The 22,790-nt window shown below is 34.3% G+C and overlaps 1 protein-coding gene across 2 annotated transcripts in view; it reads right to left on the bottom strand.

Moving 5' to 3' along the window:
* Positions 1-22,790, bottom strand: part of LOC105498551 (transmembrane serine protease 15) — a 136,407-nt gene that overhangs the window by 95,696 nt on the left and 17,921 nt on the right. For both annotated transcript variants that reach the window (XM_071095508.1, XM_071095509.1), the window contains 3 exons: positions 17,851-18,002; positions 13,509-13,544; positions 6,560-6,691 (listed from right to left, as the gene is read on the bottom strand). In XM_071095508.1, the coding sequence (XP_070951609.1) occupies positions 6,560-6,691; positions 13,509-13,544; positions 17,851-18,002 (320 nt within the window). The remainder of the gene's footprint in view (positions 1-6,559; positions 6,692-13,508; positions 13,545-17,850; positions 18,003-22,790) is intronic.

Consider the following 22,790-nt stretch of genomic DNA (forward strand, 5'->3'; position numbering starts at 1 on the left):
TAGTAGAGATGGGGTTTCACCATGTTGGCCAGGCTGGTCTCGATCTCCTGACCTCAGGTGATCTGCACTCCCAGGACTCCTAAAGTGTTGGGATTACAGACATGAGCCACTGTGCCATGTTCAAAAGCATTGTCTTTCTTTTCTTTTTTTTTTTTTTTGAGACGGTGTCTCGCTCTGTCGCCCAGGCTGGAGTGCAGTGGCCAGATCTCAGCTCACTGCAAGCTCCGCCTCCCGGGTTTACGCCATTCTCCTGCCTCAGCCTTCCGAGTAGCTGGGACTACAGGCGCCCGCCACCACGCCCGGCTAGTTTTTTGTATTTTTTAGTAGAGACGGGGTTTCACCATGGTCAGGAGAGCATTGTCTTTCTAAACACACTTCCCTAAGCTGCACTTTAAGTGTATTCTTCCATATTTGCAAGGAAATAAATATATCTGAATTGCAACCTGCCAGTTTAGACAAATAACTAGTCATTTTTTTGGTCTTATTTTTAGAATTAAATTGGAGCTAGGTGAATTTCAAATATATGAACAAAGTGCTATGTTTTCTTGAAAAAGATTAGAATAAGGCCAGGAAAATGATAGTACTAATGGCCTGTATAGAATTCCATCCAACAAATCTGTTTTAGTCCATCTTTTAAATTTCATTACTCTTGCTCCTTTGGGCGATCACTAGCTCAATATTTTCAATATTTTCATTCAATATTCCTGATTAAGACTTTTGCTTTCCATAATTACTCATTTTTCTCTTTTAGTTTTCCTAGATTTATTTCATGAACCCCTCCTTAATGTCATGTATTATTAGTTGCCTTTAATTTATATCTGAATAGATTACAACTAGATTAAAAACTTCTTGAAGGCATGAACCAGGAGCCATAACTTACAGATTTTTGTTTTTTTCATACACTTGCTATATATAGTATATGTAAAAATCCACCTTGATTTTCACAATTTTTAGTCTTTCTTACATTATTTTCCTTCTAGCTAGTTACTTGGTTATGTTGACACAGTATTCTAAAATTATGACCCCTGCAATGTGCTCTTTTTCTCTGCGTAGATTAAAAATTCTTCATATGGAGAAACATTGACGGAGGATAGAAAAATCAAAGAAATACGTCAAAATTAATTTGCCATTTTTGGAATCTGAGTGTTTAGAATAAGCTAATTCTAAACTGAGCTATGAAAAAGCTCATTGTAAATTATAAAGTGATTCTATCAAATTACATAATACAAGCTATTTTATGACAAAATATTTTATGTACATAAAAATAATTACATTAAAAATTGGCAAATAGAAATCTTGATAAAAATTTTATGTGTTTATTGGGTTTTTGCTATTTTTTGGCATATATATATTTTGAAGTGCATAAAAATTTACTTTGGTAACTTAAGTTTATTATTCAAAGTCTGCTTAAAAACAATGGCCTAAGAATTAATTGCATTAGCTTATGATTTGGCAACCTGATTCCCAGAAGAAAAAAAGAAAGAAGATAAGAAAAGAAAAAAAGTCAAGGAGCAAGGATTAAATTCTGAACAATCCAGCACAGACCACAGGAAAGAAGGAAAAATAGTGGTTTGTTAACTGAATTGCCTTATGCATAATAATCGCTGCAACAAACAAAGAAAATTAAGGCTCATTTGTCATGAGTTGAAGATAAATAGTAAAATATGTGACTTTTTAATGACTTGCTAAATAATTTTCTAGTTGTTAGAGCAAATCTCTTTTCTCACCCTCAACTCTGTTTTTCACTGTAAACCATGCCAAACAAGTAGGGCAATTAATGCCTTAGATTCAAAGACCATAAAAATGAAAATGGTATTGCTTGCGTTTTATGTGATATATAAAGCTTTTAAATTACAGTTTGTCGAGAAATATTGTGGACTCAAAGATTGTAGGCAGTGTAGTAAAGTCTACTGCTATTGGGAAGTTTATATTTGAGTTGCAGTACTTAGGAAGCAATGAGGTAGGGAGCTCAGTCCTATCAGTGCATGAGGTAGGGCGCTCAATCCTGTCAGTGCTAAAATATAACTGCCAACATTTACGGAGGGTTAACTATGTGCCAGTCATTTTCCAAAGTTATTATATATGTATGAATGTAATATTATAACAACTCTATGAAGTTATGGGGGAAACTGAGACATATATGGATTAAGTAACTACCATAAGGCCTCCTAGCTTACAAGCAACAGTTGAAAGCCAGGCAATCTTTTTCTAGAGCATACTGTGGTATATTGCCTAATATCACAATATGTATGTGCATCTATCACTATCACAATGACATCACCCATTCTTTGAACTGAAAAGCAGGGGGGAAAGCATAAATAAAAGAAGAAACAGAAAACTTTTTAAAGGTTTCCATCTTTTTCAATGTTCTTAAAGTTAGAATATAGATCACATTTGCAATAATATTCCAGAACAAATGGGGACGCAAAAGAGACAGAGAGAGAGAGAGAGAGAAAGGGAACAAAACAAGATCCCTTTAAGAATTCGTAAAACCCGTTTGTAAAGTTGTTAAAATTTTAGTCATTGTTCCAATCACTACGCATTTTTTTGGGAAAGGTATCAACAGCTTTGTGCTGCACAATGTGATTCATGATTTCCAGAAAGCTGAGTTATGTCTCTAGTTTCAAAGACGGTTCTACGTTTGACGAACCCTGTTTCAGTTCTTTCCTCAGCACATGACTAAACTACACTTCCCCAAATCCCTTGCAGTCAGATAAGGTCATGTGACTGAGTTGGCCAATGAACGATTGTAAAAGTCGCTGTGTCTATTTCCAAATATGGTTTCTGAACATATCTGTAACATTCTTCCTTTGTCAGTCAGCTGGTTATAAAGGATCCAGTAGAGGACTCTGGGGGCAGAGAGAGTGGCAAGTAAGGAGCAGGCATCCTGAATGCCTAGAGCACAGCCGTTCGCCATTTTTCTTGCACTGTGATATAGGTGATAAATAAACTGTTATTGTCGTAAATTGTTAAGATTGTTTGTCATAGTATTTAGCATGCCCTAAAGAATATGATCAATTTTCCTGTGCAGTATTCTGTCACGTTACTAAGTTTTAGTGGGAATGGATACTCCACAGGTCAAATTCTGCTCTAATGAGGCTCTAGTCAATTCCTGCATTCAAGCAAATATAGAGAATATTCCTAAACGTGTTTAAAATAAAATTAAAGTAGTATTGAATTATTTCTAATAGCAACACTCAGAATGCCAAAATATTATCATTTCAAGATAGAGGCTTGTGTAAGGCACTTTCTTATACTTTTTTTTCATTTAATTTCAGGATGTTTCTGGAGAACCTAATAGTACAAATGACCATGAATGAAGCAGGATAGGTTTTCAGGAAAAAATATATGACCCAGTGGTGGATGAGTAGGATGGCTGGGTGCTTAGGATTGTGACTTTTTAGACTGTGCAGTGCTTTCTAGTGCAGCATCAGAAAAAAAAATCTAAGTAGAAGATAAATGAGCCTGTCAAATAGTAGCAGACATTCTACTGCATTATCAGAAATGTTACCTGTAATGGGATGGAATTCATAAGGGTATGCACTTAGGACCAATGAAGAGCTCCCTCTGCTGGCTGAATATTCACTAATTGTGTCTGCTCATGGCATTGAAATCTCCAGGATATGTAAATCAAACATGATCTATGCTTAGCCACCAAGCTCTATTATGGATACACACGTGAGGCATGCAAACTATGAGAACACTCGCCAACTTCCAAAGAGTTAAGCATTGGCTTAAAGGCTGTGAATCAGCATCTTTCCTTTTCATAGGTCAGCTAAAAAGTGAACTTTCCTGCTGATGTAATTCTAATCAGAAGACAAAAACAATTTAAAGAAATCTTGTTTCAGCTATAGTCAGCTGTAAGTGTGCAAACCTAAATAACTAAAGACTAAAAGAGGAAGTTGCATGAGGAAGACAACGTTAATATGACTCTATTTATAACACAAACCAGAATTAGAGCTCCCAGTTGGAGCATAAAAGTAAATAAATCAATGAGAGAGAGAGAGAGAGAGAGAGAGAGAGAGTAAAGGTCAACTTCATATTGGAAAAATTATCTTAAATTAATTTTATAATTTTTTTCCGTGAATACAGATTGATGGACAGTGGCTTTCAGGTGGAAATAATGCTGCTGGAAGTTTGAGCTGGTGCTGAAAGTCATTAGGCTTGTGAGCTCACCATAGTCAATGAATGAAGCAACTTAAAATGAATAAAGCAACTTGTACTTTTAAATTCTCTCTGGATAAAAAGAGATTAATTGATTGATTTAAACAATAGTATCCCACAAATAATTCGAGTTTATTTACCAAAATAGACACAACTTACTTTAAACAACAAAAAAAAGAGAATCAACAAAATGGAAAGTGACGGTGTGCACGCTTGAGAGAGTTAGTGACATGAAAGGCTGGTCACTATTAAGGTTCAATAAACAAAAAAATCTTTGTGATACTAAGAAGTAACAATGCAGTTCGACTATATTTTTAAAACAAACTTAGATAATTACTTCCATTCTAATACTGAGGCTCATCTCCTGAGTTTTGAGTGGCTCAGAAAAATGATTCATAGCATTAAAACTTATTTTAGGACAAATTATCACACTTGCATGATATTCCTGTGGTTTTTTTATATGCACTGATATTAGTTCATCATGAAAATTATGAATACCACGAGCATAATAACAAAATAATAGGTGCATACGTTTTTCAATATTTGATTCATGTATTTTGGTAGTTACGCCTTTTCCTCTATTTAAGGATATTGATCATCATTATATTGGCTTAAAGCCATGTGTTTAAGTTGATGTACACTATTGTTTTTGAAACAGAAATCAACATCACCTTTGTTACCTCATGATGGCACACTTGTATCATATTCTCCCTGAAAAGATTTTGGAAAATGCCTGAAAGCCAGAGCAAAGCAAGAACATTGCTTTCTTCTTCTTTGAGTAACTTAGTTATATAAAACAGATTTAAAAATATTCTGTAGCCTGCACTTTCTTCCAACATGTTCTGAGTGCACCTCAGAGTGTGTAGTTAAACTTTAAAGGTCTGAATTTTATCCAAGAACATTTGCATTGGGATTGCTTAGTGGGAGTCTCTGTAGTGGAGCTGCCTTTCGTTGAGTTGGTACTGGGAAACAGACTAACTGCCTGGCTTTTAAAATGTGTGCTGAGTGGATAGGTAGCTTTGAAAACTTTCATCGTTATTGGAATACTCGTCTTTAATTACTGTCAAGCAAGATGAGAAAAGTATAACAAATAATAGAAAAGTATAGCAAATAGTAACTACGGTCTGTAACACACTTTGGGCACTAATTGTACTGATAGTTTTAAAACTAATTATAAGCCATACCAAAAAATGTGCAGTTAATACTTTCTGTTAAATAAAACAAAATATCAGTTAGACTTATCCAAAGTCAGCAGTCTCCCCTTATCCACAGGGGATATATTCTAACACCTGCAGTGGATGCCTGAACCATGGATAGCACTGAACCCTATATCTACTATGTTTTTTTTCTTACACATACACACCCACCATAGGAGATTAACAGCAATAATCACTAATAAAATAGAACAATTATAACAATACTCAGAATGATGTGCAACTTTATACTTATACATTGTTTATTTCTGGAATTTTCCATTTACTGTTGTGCCCTGTGGTTGACAGTAGGTAGTTGAAACTGTGGAAACCACTAATAAGGGAGAACTATTATAGTTCTATGTGGAAATCTTCTTAAATGTGTTGCACACAAAAATAAATTACCTATTTAGATGCTGCTTTCTAGTAAACTTTCCTAAGTGGAATCCAGCTATAACATGAAGAAATAAGCCAAAGAGTAAACATGTAGTTTAAATCAACTAGAGTCATGCTTGGTATATGGTAACTACTACTTAAGTGCCTAATAATAATAATAATAATAATAGTAAAATAACGTTATTGTCATTAACACTCAAAAAATGCCAAAATATACAAATGAAACACAGAAGTTTTACTTATGAGGCATTAAGTTCTTATTCATATCTTATTTCTATTATTTATAGAACTACAAGAGGCAAATAAAAGCAACAGTCAAAATTTTAATATGGATGCTCATTGAGTTAGGTACTGTTAAAATGTTGAAAGAAAAAGACCGATATGATAGTGAAAAAACATGAAAACCATTAGTAAGAAGTGAGAATGTCTATCGAATAAGTCAGATTAATAATAGTTTGGATTAGCTTAACATAGAGAAGAGATGAAAATTTAGCATCACCCATCCCCACATTTATGACAGACACTGTTAATCACATCTTCCTTTCTGTAGTGATCAAATGGAATTCTGTTTAATTAATTAATAAGTTTAATATTATTTATAAAGTTTAGGAAAATATTAATACAATTATTTTTAGATTTTGTATTATACTATAAAATAGCTATTTAAATAGCTCATTCTTCAGTAGTTTCAGGTATTTGAGATTAGAATGTGTATGTGTGTGTGTGTGTGGGTGTGTGTGTGTGTTTGTGTGTCTACAGTGAAGGAGGATAAAACAGAAGGAGAGAGAGTAGTGGGGAGAACTTACCACACATTTTATTGTCTTCATCAGAACCGTCTGGACAGTTTACTTCTCCATCACAAAATAAATCAGCTTTTATACACGTTAGAGTGTCAGCACAAGGACTTGAACCAGGAGGGCACTCTACTGAGACATTTCCTTTAAAAAACAATGGAAATTAATTTCCAACTGATGAGATATGTACAATGTTTAAATATTTAATAGGCCTTTTTGCCACTGGGGTTCTTACTTATAAGTATATTCTTCAACTGCCATAGGAATATTTATTTCATTTGTAAATCAATCATTTGTAAAATTAGAGCATTTTAAATTTTGAAATTTCATGAGGGGCAATTTTGGAAAGCTTATCATCATCTGCAACATCTAGCAGCCACTTCATTTACTCATAAGCTTATTATTTGAAAATATAGTGTCTTAAGTCAAGGTTTCCATTCCGTAGAGTACATTTACCAACCGAAGTCATTTTAAAGTAAGAGAAACACTTAAAATTCCCAGTGCATTGTGACATTGAACAATGAAGAAACCTAATGGCTATTTCTGTTCAGTATCTCTTTGTTCTTGGGGTCAGAGATTCTTAGGGGGTACACTGTAAACACACCCCTGCAGGGTTTCGTGCCATCTTCTGGAGGGGATCCGAACAATGTGCACCTCTCAGCCTGCCTTGTCCTTCACTTGCCCCACTTTCATCAACTTAAGTCTAGAGATGCACCAAGAAACACATTTTACTTCTAGAAATTAACTTGGAAAATTTAAGAGCAATTCCGAAAATAAGACATACTCTTATATGCCTACAAGATAAAGACTTTTAAAAAAATTTTAGGCCAATGTGGAAATTTGAATACTTTTGCCTCTGAATATAATAACAATGATGGTGCAAAGTTTTGGAGATCTTTAACTCATCAGCATTTTTGTTTTCTTTTTGGTTAGTGTTCTTAATCTTAAAGCCAGAACTCTACTGCCATCTGCTGGGTTTTAAAAATATGAAAATCTGAAATTTCTCCTTCCGCTCTATAAAATTAATTGGAAAAGTAAAAATGCCCGTGTCAATGAACCTACTAAGTTATTTCTTAACTAAAAACATTTGTACATTTTTGCTGAGTTTACATACAACTAAATTAGACATGTGCAACTGGCTGTAATTAAAATGAATATAAACCAATGGGAAATTCATGGAACACCCAACATCTAAAACTATAGGACAGAGTAAAGATCAAAGCCATTCTCAAATGACAGAGTACTCCCATGTAGGAAAACAATAAATAATAATACAAATATTATTTAATAAACTCAAAGGCATATATTTGTTGATATTTAAGAGCTATTCATCAAAAGTCCTTAACCATTGAGTTGTTAATCCAGAAAAGGCATAATATTTGATAGAATCTCATACGTGCTTTATAAATACATAAACCAAAGAAAGCACTATACTTAAAAATGTCTTATTTTACGAGTAGCTAATAGAATTCCAAGTATTCAACATTTCAAAGACGAATTTGGGATATAGCTACGAACATATATCACTTTGGCTGTCCTAACGCTTCTCATGGGAGCTTCAGTTCCTGATGCATCGCGTCTCTGTTCAATATCTGTTGAACTCTAGATCGGACCCCAAAACCATACCAACAAGCGATACCAATTGGACTCGATTGATCTCATGAATAATCATTTATTGACCCCACAAGTATTTATTTTGTACACATTTTTGTCATGGAATTTTAAGAGACGGAGATAAAAGAATGAGTAAGTCAGAGCCTCTCTCTTTTTATGAAGCTTGAAGTTCAGTGGGGGAACTTATTTATTTACAAATTATATTTTAAACAGAGAGATTTAAAAAGTGCTATGGGAGCATCAAAGTTTAAGCAATTAGTTTCCTTCTAAGGCAAGAATTAAAGACATTTTTACAGAAACGGTCATATTTAAATTAGCTTTTGATGTATACCTAGAAATGCACCAGGAGGAGAGAGATATAGAATGTATTTAGTGATGTGTCAGGAGTACATCAATATATGAGAAACAGATGAGTCTCATTAACCTAGGCAGTGGGATGTTTATGGAAGGCATAGCAGGAAGGAGTTTGGTACCAGAGTCTAGCGAACCTTTTCATCTTTGTTAAGTATTAGAGATATTTTTCAATAGGCGATGGCACTGAAACATTTTACATCTATCTGCAATATGACCAGTCCATGTTTCCTAAAGGCAATTGTTGGACCATGTGAAATATGTGAAACATCACTTGAATAGGACGACTCGAGAAGCTGTTTCAAGGGTCCGCATGAAAGATGAGAGCAGACCCCGTCTCTACTAAAAAAAATACAAAAAACTAGCCGGGCGAGGTGGCGGGCGCCTGTAGTCCCAGCTACTCGGGAGGCTGAGGCAGGAGAATGGCGTAAACCCGGGAGGCGGAGCGGAGCTTGCAGTGAGCTGAGATCCGGCCACTGCACTCCAGCCCGGGCGACAGAGCGAGACTCCGTCTCAAAAAAAAAAAAAAAAAAAAAAAGAAAGATGAGAGCAGAAGTCTCACAATGGCAGAGGAGATGGGCCATGGACTCACTTGCTACTTTACAGGTGAAATTGATGAGCTTCAGTGACCACGTGTGCTTCTGAACAAGATTAGTGAAGGTGGAGAACGGGATGCTAAGTAATTCAGTTGAATTACTGAAGAGACCAGTTGGGTTACTAATGACCATTAGTTGCAGTAGTGATTACGAGATGAACAAATTGTGGGGTTATAAACTGAGTCTAGTTTGAAGTATTTTGAATTTAAGTTGGAATATGAGGTACCCTTAAATTGCACTCTGGCTCTCTCCAGACTGTTTCATAAGCACTCTTCAACTGACTTGGTCCATGAGGAAACAGAAGTTTCCCATATTAAAACTAATATGAAAAATGTGAATGTCATTCTTATACAATGGTAGTGAGTTTTTAAATTTTTGTCAAATTATATTTTTACTGACTCTTCTCTCTCTCTCTTTCATTTCCTACATGAATATATATGATTACAATTTCTAACAAAAATCCATTAAAACATTAGCTGTTACACCTAGCCAGATGCCAGTTTAGTTTAAATGGGTTTGCACTCTCAAACTAGAGTTCTTGACTTGAGTATTACTTGGTTTGCATTTCATTGCTTAATTTTTGTTCTAATATTTCTTTTTTTAAAGAAGTCTGTACCAAATTGTGCTTCCCAACAGAAAATTTTTAGGAAAGGAGTTTATCAATTCTAGTTAAAGAAAACAAAGAGAATAATTGGTTTCATTTATTAAAAACTAATCAAATTTCCTTAATACTAGGCATTATTAACTCAGTGGGGAAAAGTGCACTTGTTTTCTGTAATCTATGTGGTATTTTACCTTCAGGACACTAACTTTTGACATATTATGAAAACACACCAGTGAATTATATTGCAGTTCTGCAAATAGAAGGCTTTAATTAATCGTTTGTATTTGTAACATGAAAAATTCAGTATACACTCAGAGAGGATTATTTCAGAGTGATCCAATGCCCAAACAATTTCCAGTGATTTGACACTAGGAGCCTCCTGTGCCTACTGAGAGCAGGTTCTGTGCTAGGCATCGTGGAGAGTAAAAAGACTAAAATCCATTATTTTTTGCCTTCCAAATAATTTGTAAGAGATGTTACATACAACAGGATAAATTGAAACCATAGTTTGGAAATCACAGATTTTTATTGTCCCTACAGTTTGAAAAGGGATAATAGTACTTGGTGGCCAAAACTGGTTAAGACAAATTAAGCCCAAGATCCTGATAGCTTACTCCATAGGAGAAGCAGAATCTTCATCCATGAATGTTTGCCTTTAGAGACCAGTTTTATTTCACTGTGCTATATTGGAAAATAGATATCAACTTACAGAAATTCTCATTTACTGTATAGAACAAATTTAGGTTTTCTTTAAATTTTATTTTAAGCAAGACTGTGGCTTTTCAATCCAAATGAAATTATTGGTAGAAAGATTCTTTAGTAGTCTTGATACCATGTGAGTAGGAATGTCTTAAGTCAGAGGAGAGTGCTTAGTAATACATAAATGTTGTTTTCTCAAGTGTAAAAAAAGAGCAATTCTTAAAGTCACCATACATTTGGTATCAGATAAAATCTCTGCATCTCAGTCTTAAAGTAATTAAATCGGGGAACATCATTCTACCTTAGGTTGTTTTGGCCCAATTTCATGTTTTTCACTAAATCAACCAATTATTCTTTTTCTTCAGTCCTCAAACTCTTTCACACAGTGGACTGGTAGCAAGATTACATACTTTATGAGACGGAGAAAGACCCTGATAGTGAAACTTTTGTTTTCTGCAGCTATTGCCTACACAGTAAGTAACATAGGACTAGAACAAGCTGTCGTCTAGAAATCCCTCAAACATGGGAGCAATTGCCAAAACACCCGCTCTAGGCACTCTGTAGCCCTCCAGAAATTAATCTGTGTAATGTCACCTCAGTTCCAGTCCTTCGCCGCTAATGTTCTAACTGGGTTAGTAAAACTGACAGGTCATCGGCAACAAAAGCAGTTGAATGATAGAGCATAATCCTCATGAACTTTGTACCATTATCACAAAAAATTGTCTTTGGCAGAATTTATAACAGTACTAATATCAGGTATATGATGCATGCATCTGTTGATTTTTCTCAAACTCTGCCTTCCAGGCATATAAAAATGAGAATAAACTTAAAATCCCTGAAAGTCATATTCATAATAAATTACTGCTTGGAAAATGCAGTTTTCACGTTTAATTGCCTCATTCCCCTCTATAAATACATAGTATCTTGCCATATGAGAGGAATAAACGGCAAGGAGGATTGGGCACTCATGTAGTACATGGATTCACTTAAAAGAAAAAGAATATGACATTTCACCACCTACTTACCTTATAATAATACTTTGAGAATTGATTAAGGTAATCCAATACAGTCTCTGATAACAGGAAATGTTTAGAAACAAAGTGTTTTTGGAGAAATAAAAGTTCAGATCAAAATGAGCATTACCCAGTATAATAATCTTGTCTTAAATTTAGGGTTTTTTGTGAATCTTTTAAATAAAGTATCCAAATAGTTGTTTTGTTCGATTCTGTTTCATCAAACTCAGAAGGCGGAAGGAGTAGGGATCTAATATTGGTGGTGTTCCTCCTGCTCCTTTGTGGGAGTCACCATACTGACCACGGTACAGTGGGTATCTGTATTATCTCTCTTTCCATTCTCCTGATCATCCTCTAAGAAATGTATTTGAATCTACTTTTCAGATAATTTATAAAGTTCAAATAGGCTAGATAGCTTGCCACATACATATACATATTGTTGAAATTAGGTAATGCGTGAATTCACCCATGTCTTTTTAGTGATTGAGAATTTATGTTACATTTTGATCTTTATTTTGACTATCAATTATACAAAATGTGAAAGACAGAGTTAAGTGTACACTGCCCCCCATTTCTGTGTTCACATGTAGAAAAGAAGATTTCTGCTCCACTGACCAGGAAAGAAAAATATGGCTGGCACACGTTCCCATGCTCTCTGACCCCTCATTCATCATTTCCTTCTTTGCTCAGAGGAAATTGGGCAGATGTTTCAGCCAATTCTTTACATTTTTAAGAGGTATGTCTTCAGAATAGTAAAGGAGAAAACCTTCTTTTAAGTCCAGTGCTTTCTTGCTTTATTTAAAACACTATTTCTACCTAATACATTCTACATATTACTATTAGGACATTTTATACAACTAAGAGGGCCCTAACGACTTTGAATTAATCATTTGATGAACCTCTAAACAAATAGAAAAATGGCCTTAATTTGGATACTTGTTACTGACTTTCAAGGTTTTAGGAACGTAGTTTTCAAAATATATTTATCTTACTTATTCAGTTTACTTTGAAAGCAAAAGAATTAGCCATTATCAATCCCAAAAGCATTTGTTCAAAGAGTGTTGGGAGAGGATTTGAGAGGCTGTAAATAATTTTCCACATTAGAGACAGGAATGTGGGCTCAGTGGCAGGCTTTTTTTTTTTTTTTGTCAATATGTTGTGCTGCTGTTTGGATATAACCTAACACAACTGCAGACAGGCTTATGCTATCATAATAGATCTTCATGGGTTTTAGAATTGTGACGGCTTGTTTCCTAAAGCATTTTGATTGATTTATGTATTGCTTTGCTTTTCAAATATTACACCAACAATTTTTATGCAAGAATTCTTTATCCTTGCTAAGAATGGCTTTTATAATTTTACAAATGTTTTCCCTCTATGTATACAATATTTATGTAAATTTTAATAGTATAACATGGTAGTGGTATTATTGGGAGCTATATGAAGATCTACAATATTGCCTTTATTTAATTTGCTTAAAGGGATTAGTGACGCACCCAGGACATTTTTATACGAAGATTAAGTCAGGACCAGAGAAGGTATTTTAGTTGATTGACAGAAGCACAGCAGACAATTCTTAGAAATGCAGAGAAATTGGCACACCAAAGATACATACTGAGAGTGGACACAAAGTAGATACTTAAAATTCTTGAATGAATGAATCCAAGGCTACTTTGGTTCTGCTTTGGCAACAAGTACTGTGTTAACAGGAGAAAGCAAGCATGTCTAACTTGTATGCAGAGAGAATAATCAAAGGAAAAAAAATCATAATATCTGATAAAATCTGCTTCCTTAGTTTAAAACCTTTTGATCCTATGGGTGACATTCTTATCACTAGATAATCACAGTTATGTTAATAATAGACAGAGGATAAAAGTGAAATCTGACAACTCAGGCATTAGCCCTAAATATATTGTTTACTTTGGTGAAATCCAGGGCTAAAACTGCAAACTTTTATACTCTTGGCTTCTTGTCTATAAAATAGGTGCAATATTTATTGCTAAGGCATCATAGACTTCTCAGGGGCCTAAAATAAAATGTAAGTGAAAACTTTCTTTCAAAAAAAAAATATTATTAAAACTGACCTGGAGTTGCCAGATGACTGGTGGTTGTTAGTTTGCCTGAAAAATAAATTATATTAAAATAATTATTACATATTTTAAACTAATTACCAGGAATTTATTGTATATGCATTCTGTATAATAATTAACCTAAGAATTGTAAAAGTTATTATGAATTATTAGTGTTTATTCATTTAGAAGTATGTCATTTGTATTTGGATTTAAGAATAAATCTTTTGGCTGGGCGCGGTGGCTCACGCCTGTAATCCCAGCACTTTGGGAGGCCGAGGCGGGTGGATCACAAGGTCAGGAGATCGAGACCACGGTGAAACCCCGTCTCTACTAAAAATACAAAAAATTAGCCGGGCGCCGTTGTGGGCGCCTGTAGTCCCAGCTACTCGGGAGGCTGAGGCAGGAGAATGGCGTGAACCCGGGAGGCGGAGCTTGCAGTGAGCCGAGATCGCGCCACTGCACTCCAGCCTGGGCGACAGAGCGAGACTCCGTCTCAAAAAAAAAAAAAAAAAAAAAAGAATAAATCTTTTGTGTTTTTGATGTTTTTAGAGTTGTAGAGCAGAGGTTTTTAGATTTTTAACTCATCTTTTATTTTCTAACTAAAGAAGACAAGGTTATTCAATGATCAATAACTAAATACGAGTATTCATTAATCTCATAATGACCATAGACGTAAATGTTCCAGGTTAAGTTGATGGTATATGAAAGAGAAGCATGGGATATGCTTAGACCATGGGCTTTGGAATCAGAAGGAACTGCTTTTGATTTCTGAGTTTAACACTTAGTAGCTGTGTGACCCTGGGCATGTTACTTATTATTTAATTTATTCTTTCAAATAGAAAAATATTATGACCTCTGTACAAAATCACTGTAATAATTGAAATAGGTAACGTTTGTAAAATATAGTACCTGGGCTAAAGAGGATGGCTTAAAAAATAAGACTTCAAATATTATAAAAATGGTCATGATTATTATACCAAAAGTAAAATCTTCATAGTTTTGTAACTATGAAGTTTTGTAATTGTAGTTCGAAAGATGGGGTGAAGAAAATGCTGGAATAGAGTAGTTAACATAAAGCCTGGATTCTCCTTTCCAAAGTGAAATATACTCTGAAAGTGATCTTTCTTTATCTCACCCTTAGTGACCTCACCAGTGCCATAGCTTCATCACCAAGGCACCACGATTGGAGCTGTTTATGGAGACATTTTACACACACACACACACACTCATATGTCTCTCATATATATGTATATAAATTTTAAAATATGAAAGGAACATTGAAATTGGAAATGTATATCCTTGGCATAAGTGATGAGGCATTAGGAACATTATAATATTACGAACTATGTTATTCCTAACCAATATAAGCTTCTTATAACTTGATATGAAGACTAAATGCCTCAGAAATAGCTGCAAGAAAAAAATGTGTATTTTCCTAGGTCATAGAGTTTGATGATCCCTAAGTTATATTTTAAAAAGTGCCATAAACACTGACCTGAAGTTGTTGCAGGGCTTACTGTAGAGAAATTCTCCAAAGATGCTGGAATAAAGTCAAGTTGATTTGACACATGGGTTTATGATATAAATACATTACAAAACATTGAGTACAACTTGAATATTCATTCAAAGGACATCTGATCCTTTGGAGTTCCTATTTTATACTCTCCCATGCTAAATCTTCCTATTTGTTATTTGGTTGCAATACATTTGATAAATTTCCAGAGTCTGCATATTCTCTCTATACAACTTACTTATGCAAAAAGTTTGCTTTTTTTTTTCTAAGAAAGATATCTATTTATTAATCATAGTTACATAGAATAATTTACATTTTAGCCAACTAATATAACATGATGCACCAATCTTGGCATACCTAGAACCCCTTGTTTTACACTAAAACATATGAAGGTAACAATTGCAAAACAATCTTTCACATAATTAATATTTTCTTGGAACTAAATGGTATACAAGTAAAAAGTGCTTTGCACATAAAAGACAAAAGCTGGCAATTTTCTTCAAACTTTAACATGTTTAATAGTTTTAAAAGTATAGACTCACCTATGCAAGATATAAAGGAAATCAAAGCATATCTCATGAAAAATCATCATGTGGTGAATTTGTTTTTATTCAAAACTATATTGATGATAAGTAGGCTAAGAAATATATTCTTTTCTACTAACTAGTTTATTTCAGCATTTCATCATTTTTGAATTGTGTTGGTTCTATAAAACCTATTGAAGTTTTGTAAATGATACATGGTAGAGTGTTGACACTGAAGATAAAATTTATGTGACTTTTCATAAGAATATGGTTTAATTTTTATTACGTTTGACAGTACATTATACAAAAATTCAAGATATCTATGTAATTCTTAACTAATTTTAAAACTTTATAAATTTGAAAATTCACATGATACAAATGGATATTAAACTGAAATACCTATAATTAAGCTTGGTACCATGTTTATAAATGTGTTTTAACACAATTCAACAAATTAAATGTAACTTCTACTTGTTGAGAATATTCTTGGGCTGATGTTGTAATACAGTTTATTACGCTTGTGATACTAATTCTAAATTAACTCAAAGGATATGGTTTCATTGAATAAACATATAATTTTAAAAATCACAAACTCTGTTTCCTCAGATGATCCAAATATAGGAAATCATGAAAATAAGTTTCAGCATATCTGTCAATTCGCTTGCCAGAACAGGCTATCAGAAACCAATGCACATTCAAATAGAGATAGTAAGATGACAACTTTGGGGCCTATTGGGATAGGGGGTGGGAGAAGGCAGAGAATGAGGAGAAATAACTAATGGGTACTAGGCTTAATAACTGGGTGATAAAATAATCTGTACAAGAAACTCCCATGACGCAAGTTTACCTATATAAGAAACCTGTGCTGTACCCTGAACTTAAAAGTTAAAAAATGAAAAATGAAAGTATTTATTTTTCCATGCCAAAAAAGAAAAATGACCATGAAAACAATCAATTAAAATTGTTCAAAGGTAAAAACATTACAAACAAACTAGTATAAAGGTTAAGAGCACAGACATCAGGATCAGACCACAGAGGTCAGAATGCCTAAGTCTAAATGATTATATGGAAAAGGTCGTTTACCAAAAGTATCTGTGTTTTGGTCTTCTCCCTGATTTGGGGATAGTAATGACATCACATAAGAGGATTAATGTGGAGAGCAAAAATGTTGATAGGTAAACCACCTGTTCTAGCTAATAATAGCCAGTAGTAGTTTTCAGCTCGTCTGAATCAAAGATTCAAAATTGACAGTCTCTGCTCAAACAGCTGTGACATGGGTCCAAACCATTGGTAGAGGAAGGACTAAGAATTTATCTTCTTGCTGAACAGGAGCTGCAGGATGTTGCGGGAGACTCAGTGAAAAACGAAACTATACTTGATGAAACAACGCTCTGAAGAGAAGCACCTAGAGATCCACAATCTCATATCTACTATTACAAATTAAACAAACAAAACTCCTGCTTTTTTTTTTTTTTTGTATTTGATTTAGAGGCAAATATACTGACTGATCTCATATTGTAGCAAAACTAGTTGAACTTGTTGAATAGTTAGGCTATTTAGAGCTTCTCTTTATTTCCCTCAGTGTAGCTATTTATGTATTGGCTAACTTTCTAACATCCAAACATTTCTGAATTCCAAAATGTATTTAGTCCCAAGGTTTACGAGTAAGGGATTGAATCTAGATGACCTTGGCAAATTACTACTGTTCTCAACAGTACTCAATAAGGACACCGTGTTTGTTGAATTGAATTGAAAGAAGGATAGTTAGAATTGAAAATTTGGAACAATCTAAGCATTTATAAACATGTTTTTTGTTATTTTTGATGTTCCATATTCTTTTTTGGTTTACTCTTACGTTAAAATTATTTATCATTTTAAAATAAATATTTAATTTTTATAAATAAGTAACTGGAAAGGATCAAACTCATTGACTCTACTTTTTTCTTCTTTTTTTAGCTTCTCAATTAGAGATCGGACCTTGCCACTGGATTTTACAATCTAACAATGTCTAGAGAGAGTTCCTGAAGTTAGGGTGTGCTTGACCAGTGCAAAGAATGCATAAGACCCACAAACTTCTATGCATGCCAACACTGTCAGAATCTCCTTGGTATTTGATATTTTATAAACTTTTTCTCATTGTTAAGTTTCTTCAAATATGGTTTCTTCAGATTTTACTTTTCTCATGTAAATGTGTCACCTCAGGCAATAAGACATGTTCCTAAGGTCAAGCATGATTCCACTTCCTCCCTGGTATATTGCTAGAATTTTAATTTCATAGCTTAATGATTCAAAGAAATCAAATAATGTTCACAGATACCTAGGATATCAACGCTGTTCAAATCAATATGGAAAGTGACCAGTTGGCTGGATTTATTTGCTTCAACGCCTTGAATCAGTTCTTCTTTTACATTTTCATCTGACACCCACTGGGCAAAGAAAAGTTCAAATGTGACTATAATGCTGCCATTTCTGCAAAGCAAAAGATGATATAAGAGGAAAAAGTCAGCCATCTTCAACTTATTTGTGTTTAATTCATGTTAAATGTCTTTGAAATTCTCTATAGTTATCATCTTGCTAATTCTCATTATACGTGTGTAAGATAGGCTACTTCAAATATTATCTTTATTTCATGAGGGAAAGAAAAACTGGTTGAAAGACTAAATGTTTTTTTGGGAAGAGAAACTCCAAAGTAGATGAAAAATTGAAATCTGAGTTTTCTGAGTTCCACGTTCGAGCACTCATCCCCAGGCCAGGATGTTCCTGAAACCATTGTGTTAAAATCACGTGGTCTCTTGGCACTTACTCTGATTTTACTGTTTGGAGAAAAGAAGGGTATGGATTTGTAGTTTTTCATGGATAATTTCTAAGTTGGGGGGAATCTAAAGTAGTTTCACTGGTTTCAAAGAAAATTTTTCTACATAGTTTTAAAAGGCCTGATAGCAAGCTTATGGCAACTAATCTATATCTGCCTCTTCTTCTCTATTTTGCTTATTATAAAATATCAAACTATGCCCTGATTACAAGGGATAGAAAGAAAACAAGGATATCTGGATCTATTAGGGACTCACAAGAAATTCAATCTCAGTTCCATGAGTTGGGATGGTCTAGCCTACATGATTTCCAAACATAGCATTAGAGTTCAGCCATATAGCCCTAATCATCTTCCCCCTTTATTTTATCCCCTGCTCTGTACTATGCACTTTAAAAGGTAACTTTTTTCAGTGTAAAGAAAGAGAAAAAAGAATAAATTTTTGGTGAATAGGGATTCTTGGGAGATTTTTGCACTCCTGCTTACATTTCTATTTGCCATATACTGTCATTTTAGGGTATGACCACTTAGGATTACAAACTATAGCTCTGATATTTATTCTATACCCCTCAGTAAACTCTGGGCACTCAGTGTATACTTGGTTCCTTAAGAGATAGACTAGGGAAAACTAAATTTTGCATGTTTACTGGTTTCGAATCATGGGAGTTATGTATTCTGTGATATATGTAAGTTTTGAGCTTCATGAAGGATTTTCTCAAGTCCAGTAGAGTTCTTTATTTATCTGTCCATCTATCTATCCTAATAGAGCCTACAATAAATGTTATTTTTTCTTCCCTGATTGGATATAGAATCAGAATATTCCTGAAAGATCACAGTAGATCAGCATCTCCACTAGGGGGAGCATATTCCTTCTTTGTGTCCATGGCACTATTCAGTTTCACAGTGATTCATTTCCAGGTAGCTGGTCTTTCATTTTTAAAATGAACAAGATATAATATTTTTATAATTCACATGTATTAAATAAATTATTTAAAATGTTAGAAGGTATAGCTTTCTAATCATTTGCTTAAAATATAGTAACCAAATCTTGTAAATGAGAAGGTTCCCTAGTAACTGTTCAGTTCAGGGTTTCCCAAACTTACCCATACATGAAATCACTGTTGTCCTTGGTAATGATACATTTTGTCACAGACACTACCTTCATCTACTCTTCCACACATGTCCTGGCTGGCTAACCTCTAATTTTACTGGAGAATAAGCCTCCATTTTCTTAGGAAAGGTGACATCTTCTTTAACCATTCTTTATACCAAACATGGTTTTATTCACGGGTGTATGACCTGGCCCTGGTCAACAGAATCTGAAGGGAAGACTTACAGAAACTTCTGGAAAACTTTTTTATATTTAATGAAAGAACAGCTCATAGTAGATTACTACCCTTCATTGTTGAACATTATTAAGTCTACATAATTTGCTGAAACTGCCACATCTACATTGAGACCATGAGTCAGGCCATGGTTGATAAGCCAAAGATAGTGTAGTAGAAGAAGGAAAGTACCCAAAGCCCTGACTATGTCATTGTCATTGTTATTGTACTACTGAATTAACCTCCTTTAAAACCTCTAGATTTCTTGTGATGTCAGATAAACACTTTTTTCTTTTTGAGACGGAGTCTCTCTGTGGCCAGGATGGAGTGCAGTGGCATGATCTCGGTTCACTACAACCTCTGCCTCCCGGGTTCAAGCGATTCTGCTGCCTCAGCCTCCCAAGTAGCTGGGACTACAGGCGCCCACCACCTTGCCCAGCTAATTTTTTTGTAGTTTTAATAGAGATGGGGTTTCACCATGTTAGCCAGGATGGTCTCAATCTCCTGACCTCGTGATCCGCCCGCCTTGGCCTCCCAAAGTGCTGGGATTACAGGCGTGAGCCACCATGCCTGGCCAATAAACACTTATTTTTAAGGCACTTTTAGTCATGCATTCTGTTAATGGAAAATTTGAAAATTCTAACAAGCATACAACTGTCAGCCCCTATTCCATATTTATGTGAACAGAAGGTAATTACTCTATTTTTGAAACTGATATTGGCCAATATTTTCATTCTAGCAATGAGGACACTGACGCTTAGAGTAATGTAGGTAACTTTGCCTAGGGTTATACAGCTTATCAGTGTCAGAGATAGAAAAGAAACCTAGAGAATCTGTTTCCCTAATGTGTTTTTATATATTTCCCATCCCCAGATACTCAACAACACTTTTATCCACTCTATTCTGAACTATTTGTCAGCAGGAAAGAGGCTACAGCACATTTACCCTAAAGGCATGTCCAGGTATTTTATTCTGTTGCATAGTTAGCAGAACTTTATATACAAATAGATGAAAAAAATAGCTGATTGGATATTTTTGGGGAGAAGGGAAAGATATCTATTCTTAAAATACTTTGAAAAGATAGAGTATTGCCTTTTTTCCTCCTCCTCTTCTTCCTTCTTCTTTTCCTCCTACTCCTTTTTCTTTTTTACATTATGTCTTCCTAATCAACCTCACTTTCCAAGATAGTCAAATGGACAGGATTGAATTGGTTAAAATGAAGTGAGAGTGAACAATATTAATTATTCTCTCTCTCTCCAATCCCCCATCTTCATTTTATCTTTGGCTTCAGACTAGAAAACTTAAATTCTGATTAAATCTGTTTTATTTCTATGTAATTTCACAGGTTTAATTTGAGTGAAACACTTGCTTTCATTTTATGTGAGTTATGGAGTAAAAGAGGTAAGGTATTTTGGGCAAAGAAATACAAATCTGGAATTTTGCTTCACTGAGTTGAAAGTAACTGGATTAGTTCATCCTCAGGCATAAAACATTTTTCTTTGAAAGGTGTGTTCTCTTAGTTGTGAATTATGCATTACATTTAATAATTTATACTTTGCAAGGATAGGAGTTGCATATCCTATATCCACATAAAGTTGTAGCCTTTAAAGTTTATTTTCTTATTTAGTGGAAATGTTGAGATGAGAGAGATAGAGGAGAAATTTAAAAAGTCATAATAATCATTTGTGATTCACCTCATAAGAAAGTTGAAGCTGTTTAGTTGTTTAGTAATGAGTGAGAATTCTTCCTTTAGGTTAAAAAAAAGACTGTTTTCATTTCAAAGTACTAGTACTAGTAAAATAACAGTCTTTTGCTAAGGCAGATAAATCCTACTATTGTACAGAAAGCTTGAGTGTAATAGAGCAAAATATTACTTATCTCATATTTTCCTTAATGATACTGGTAACCTTTAGGGTTGCTGAGTAAATAGAAGTCTTTCCTTTCCTAACTTTGTGGCTTATCTGTGCTCAAAGGGCAAAAGAAACTGCATGTTGCCACAAAGGACAAACAGTTATTTATTAGAAGAATCAAATGCTAAATGTTCTGAGTGAAAGCACTTTCCACAAAGCAGAATGATTGAAAGTATTCCCCAAATAGACCAAACCATTTGCTTACCCTAAAGAGTAGCTACACACACACACACACACACACACACACACACACAGAGCACAATCATACAAGTTAGTAAGTGGCAGAGGTTGCTATTAAATACTGTGAAAGTAAGAGAAAATAGTTCAATGACTAACTCTAGTATTCTGAGTGCTAGAATTTGATCATACACACACACACGGTATGAGTTTAATTAAAATCTATAGCAAAAATGTAAATAGGTATTTTAAAAGATTTATATATATACAGTTGATGTGGGTGTTGTTAGGTGAGACCTAGGTTATTTCTGTTTTCCGATTTTATCAATTGGATTTTTAAATTAAAATAATTTATAAAGTGAATAATGAGTCTGCTACTTTTTCCTATGAGTGGAATACATCTATTTGTAGGTGATTATTTAAGGTCAAGTAATCTTGAATGTTTCATCGTTACTCTCTCTCCTGCTCCTCAATTCCTTTTTCTATCCTCTTCTAGGTCTCCCAAAATAACAACATGTAATTTATCTAACAGACATTTTCATGAAATTCCTTTGCATTGCACTTTTCAAAAACTCACTTCTGATTTAATAGCAGCTCAGCTACCACCAGAGGGAAGTATCTCTACACTGATGAAGTACATTGTTTGACAGTCATTATAAAATATTTGTCAAGATTTGGGCACGGTACTGGCCTCCTAGGTAGGTATAAAGGTGGGGAAAGAAACAATCCCTAAGCTCAAATAATTTACAGTTTCAAATGTGGTGATTTTGTCACCTAGAGAAATAAAAGATGACTTACTAAATATCAAAGAAAAAGTTGGGATTTTGGTAGCCCACCAGGCCTGTATATAAAAGTCTATATTCATCAAAATTTCCCAACCTAATGTAAGTGAAGTTATCCAACATGTTGTAGACATGTAAACATAAAGGGTTCAATTAGCAAAACTATTCTGATAAACTCTGCAATGGACACTGTGCTTTCTGTATGGATTTCACTAGGCAGAGCCCAATTCAAGAGAGGCAGACACCTAGAATAC

The sequence above is a fragment of the Macaca nemestrina genome, chromosome 4 (genome assembly GCF_043159975.1).
Source record: "Macaca nemestrina isolate mMacNem1 chromosome 4, mMacNem.hap1, whole genome shotgun sequence".
NCBI classification, from domain to species: domain Eukaryota; kingdom Metazoa; phylum Chordata; class Mammalia; order Primates; family Cercopithecidae; genus Macaca; species Macaca nemestrina.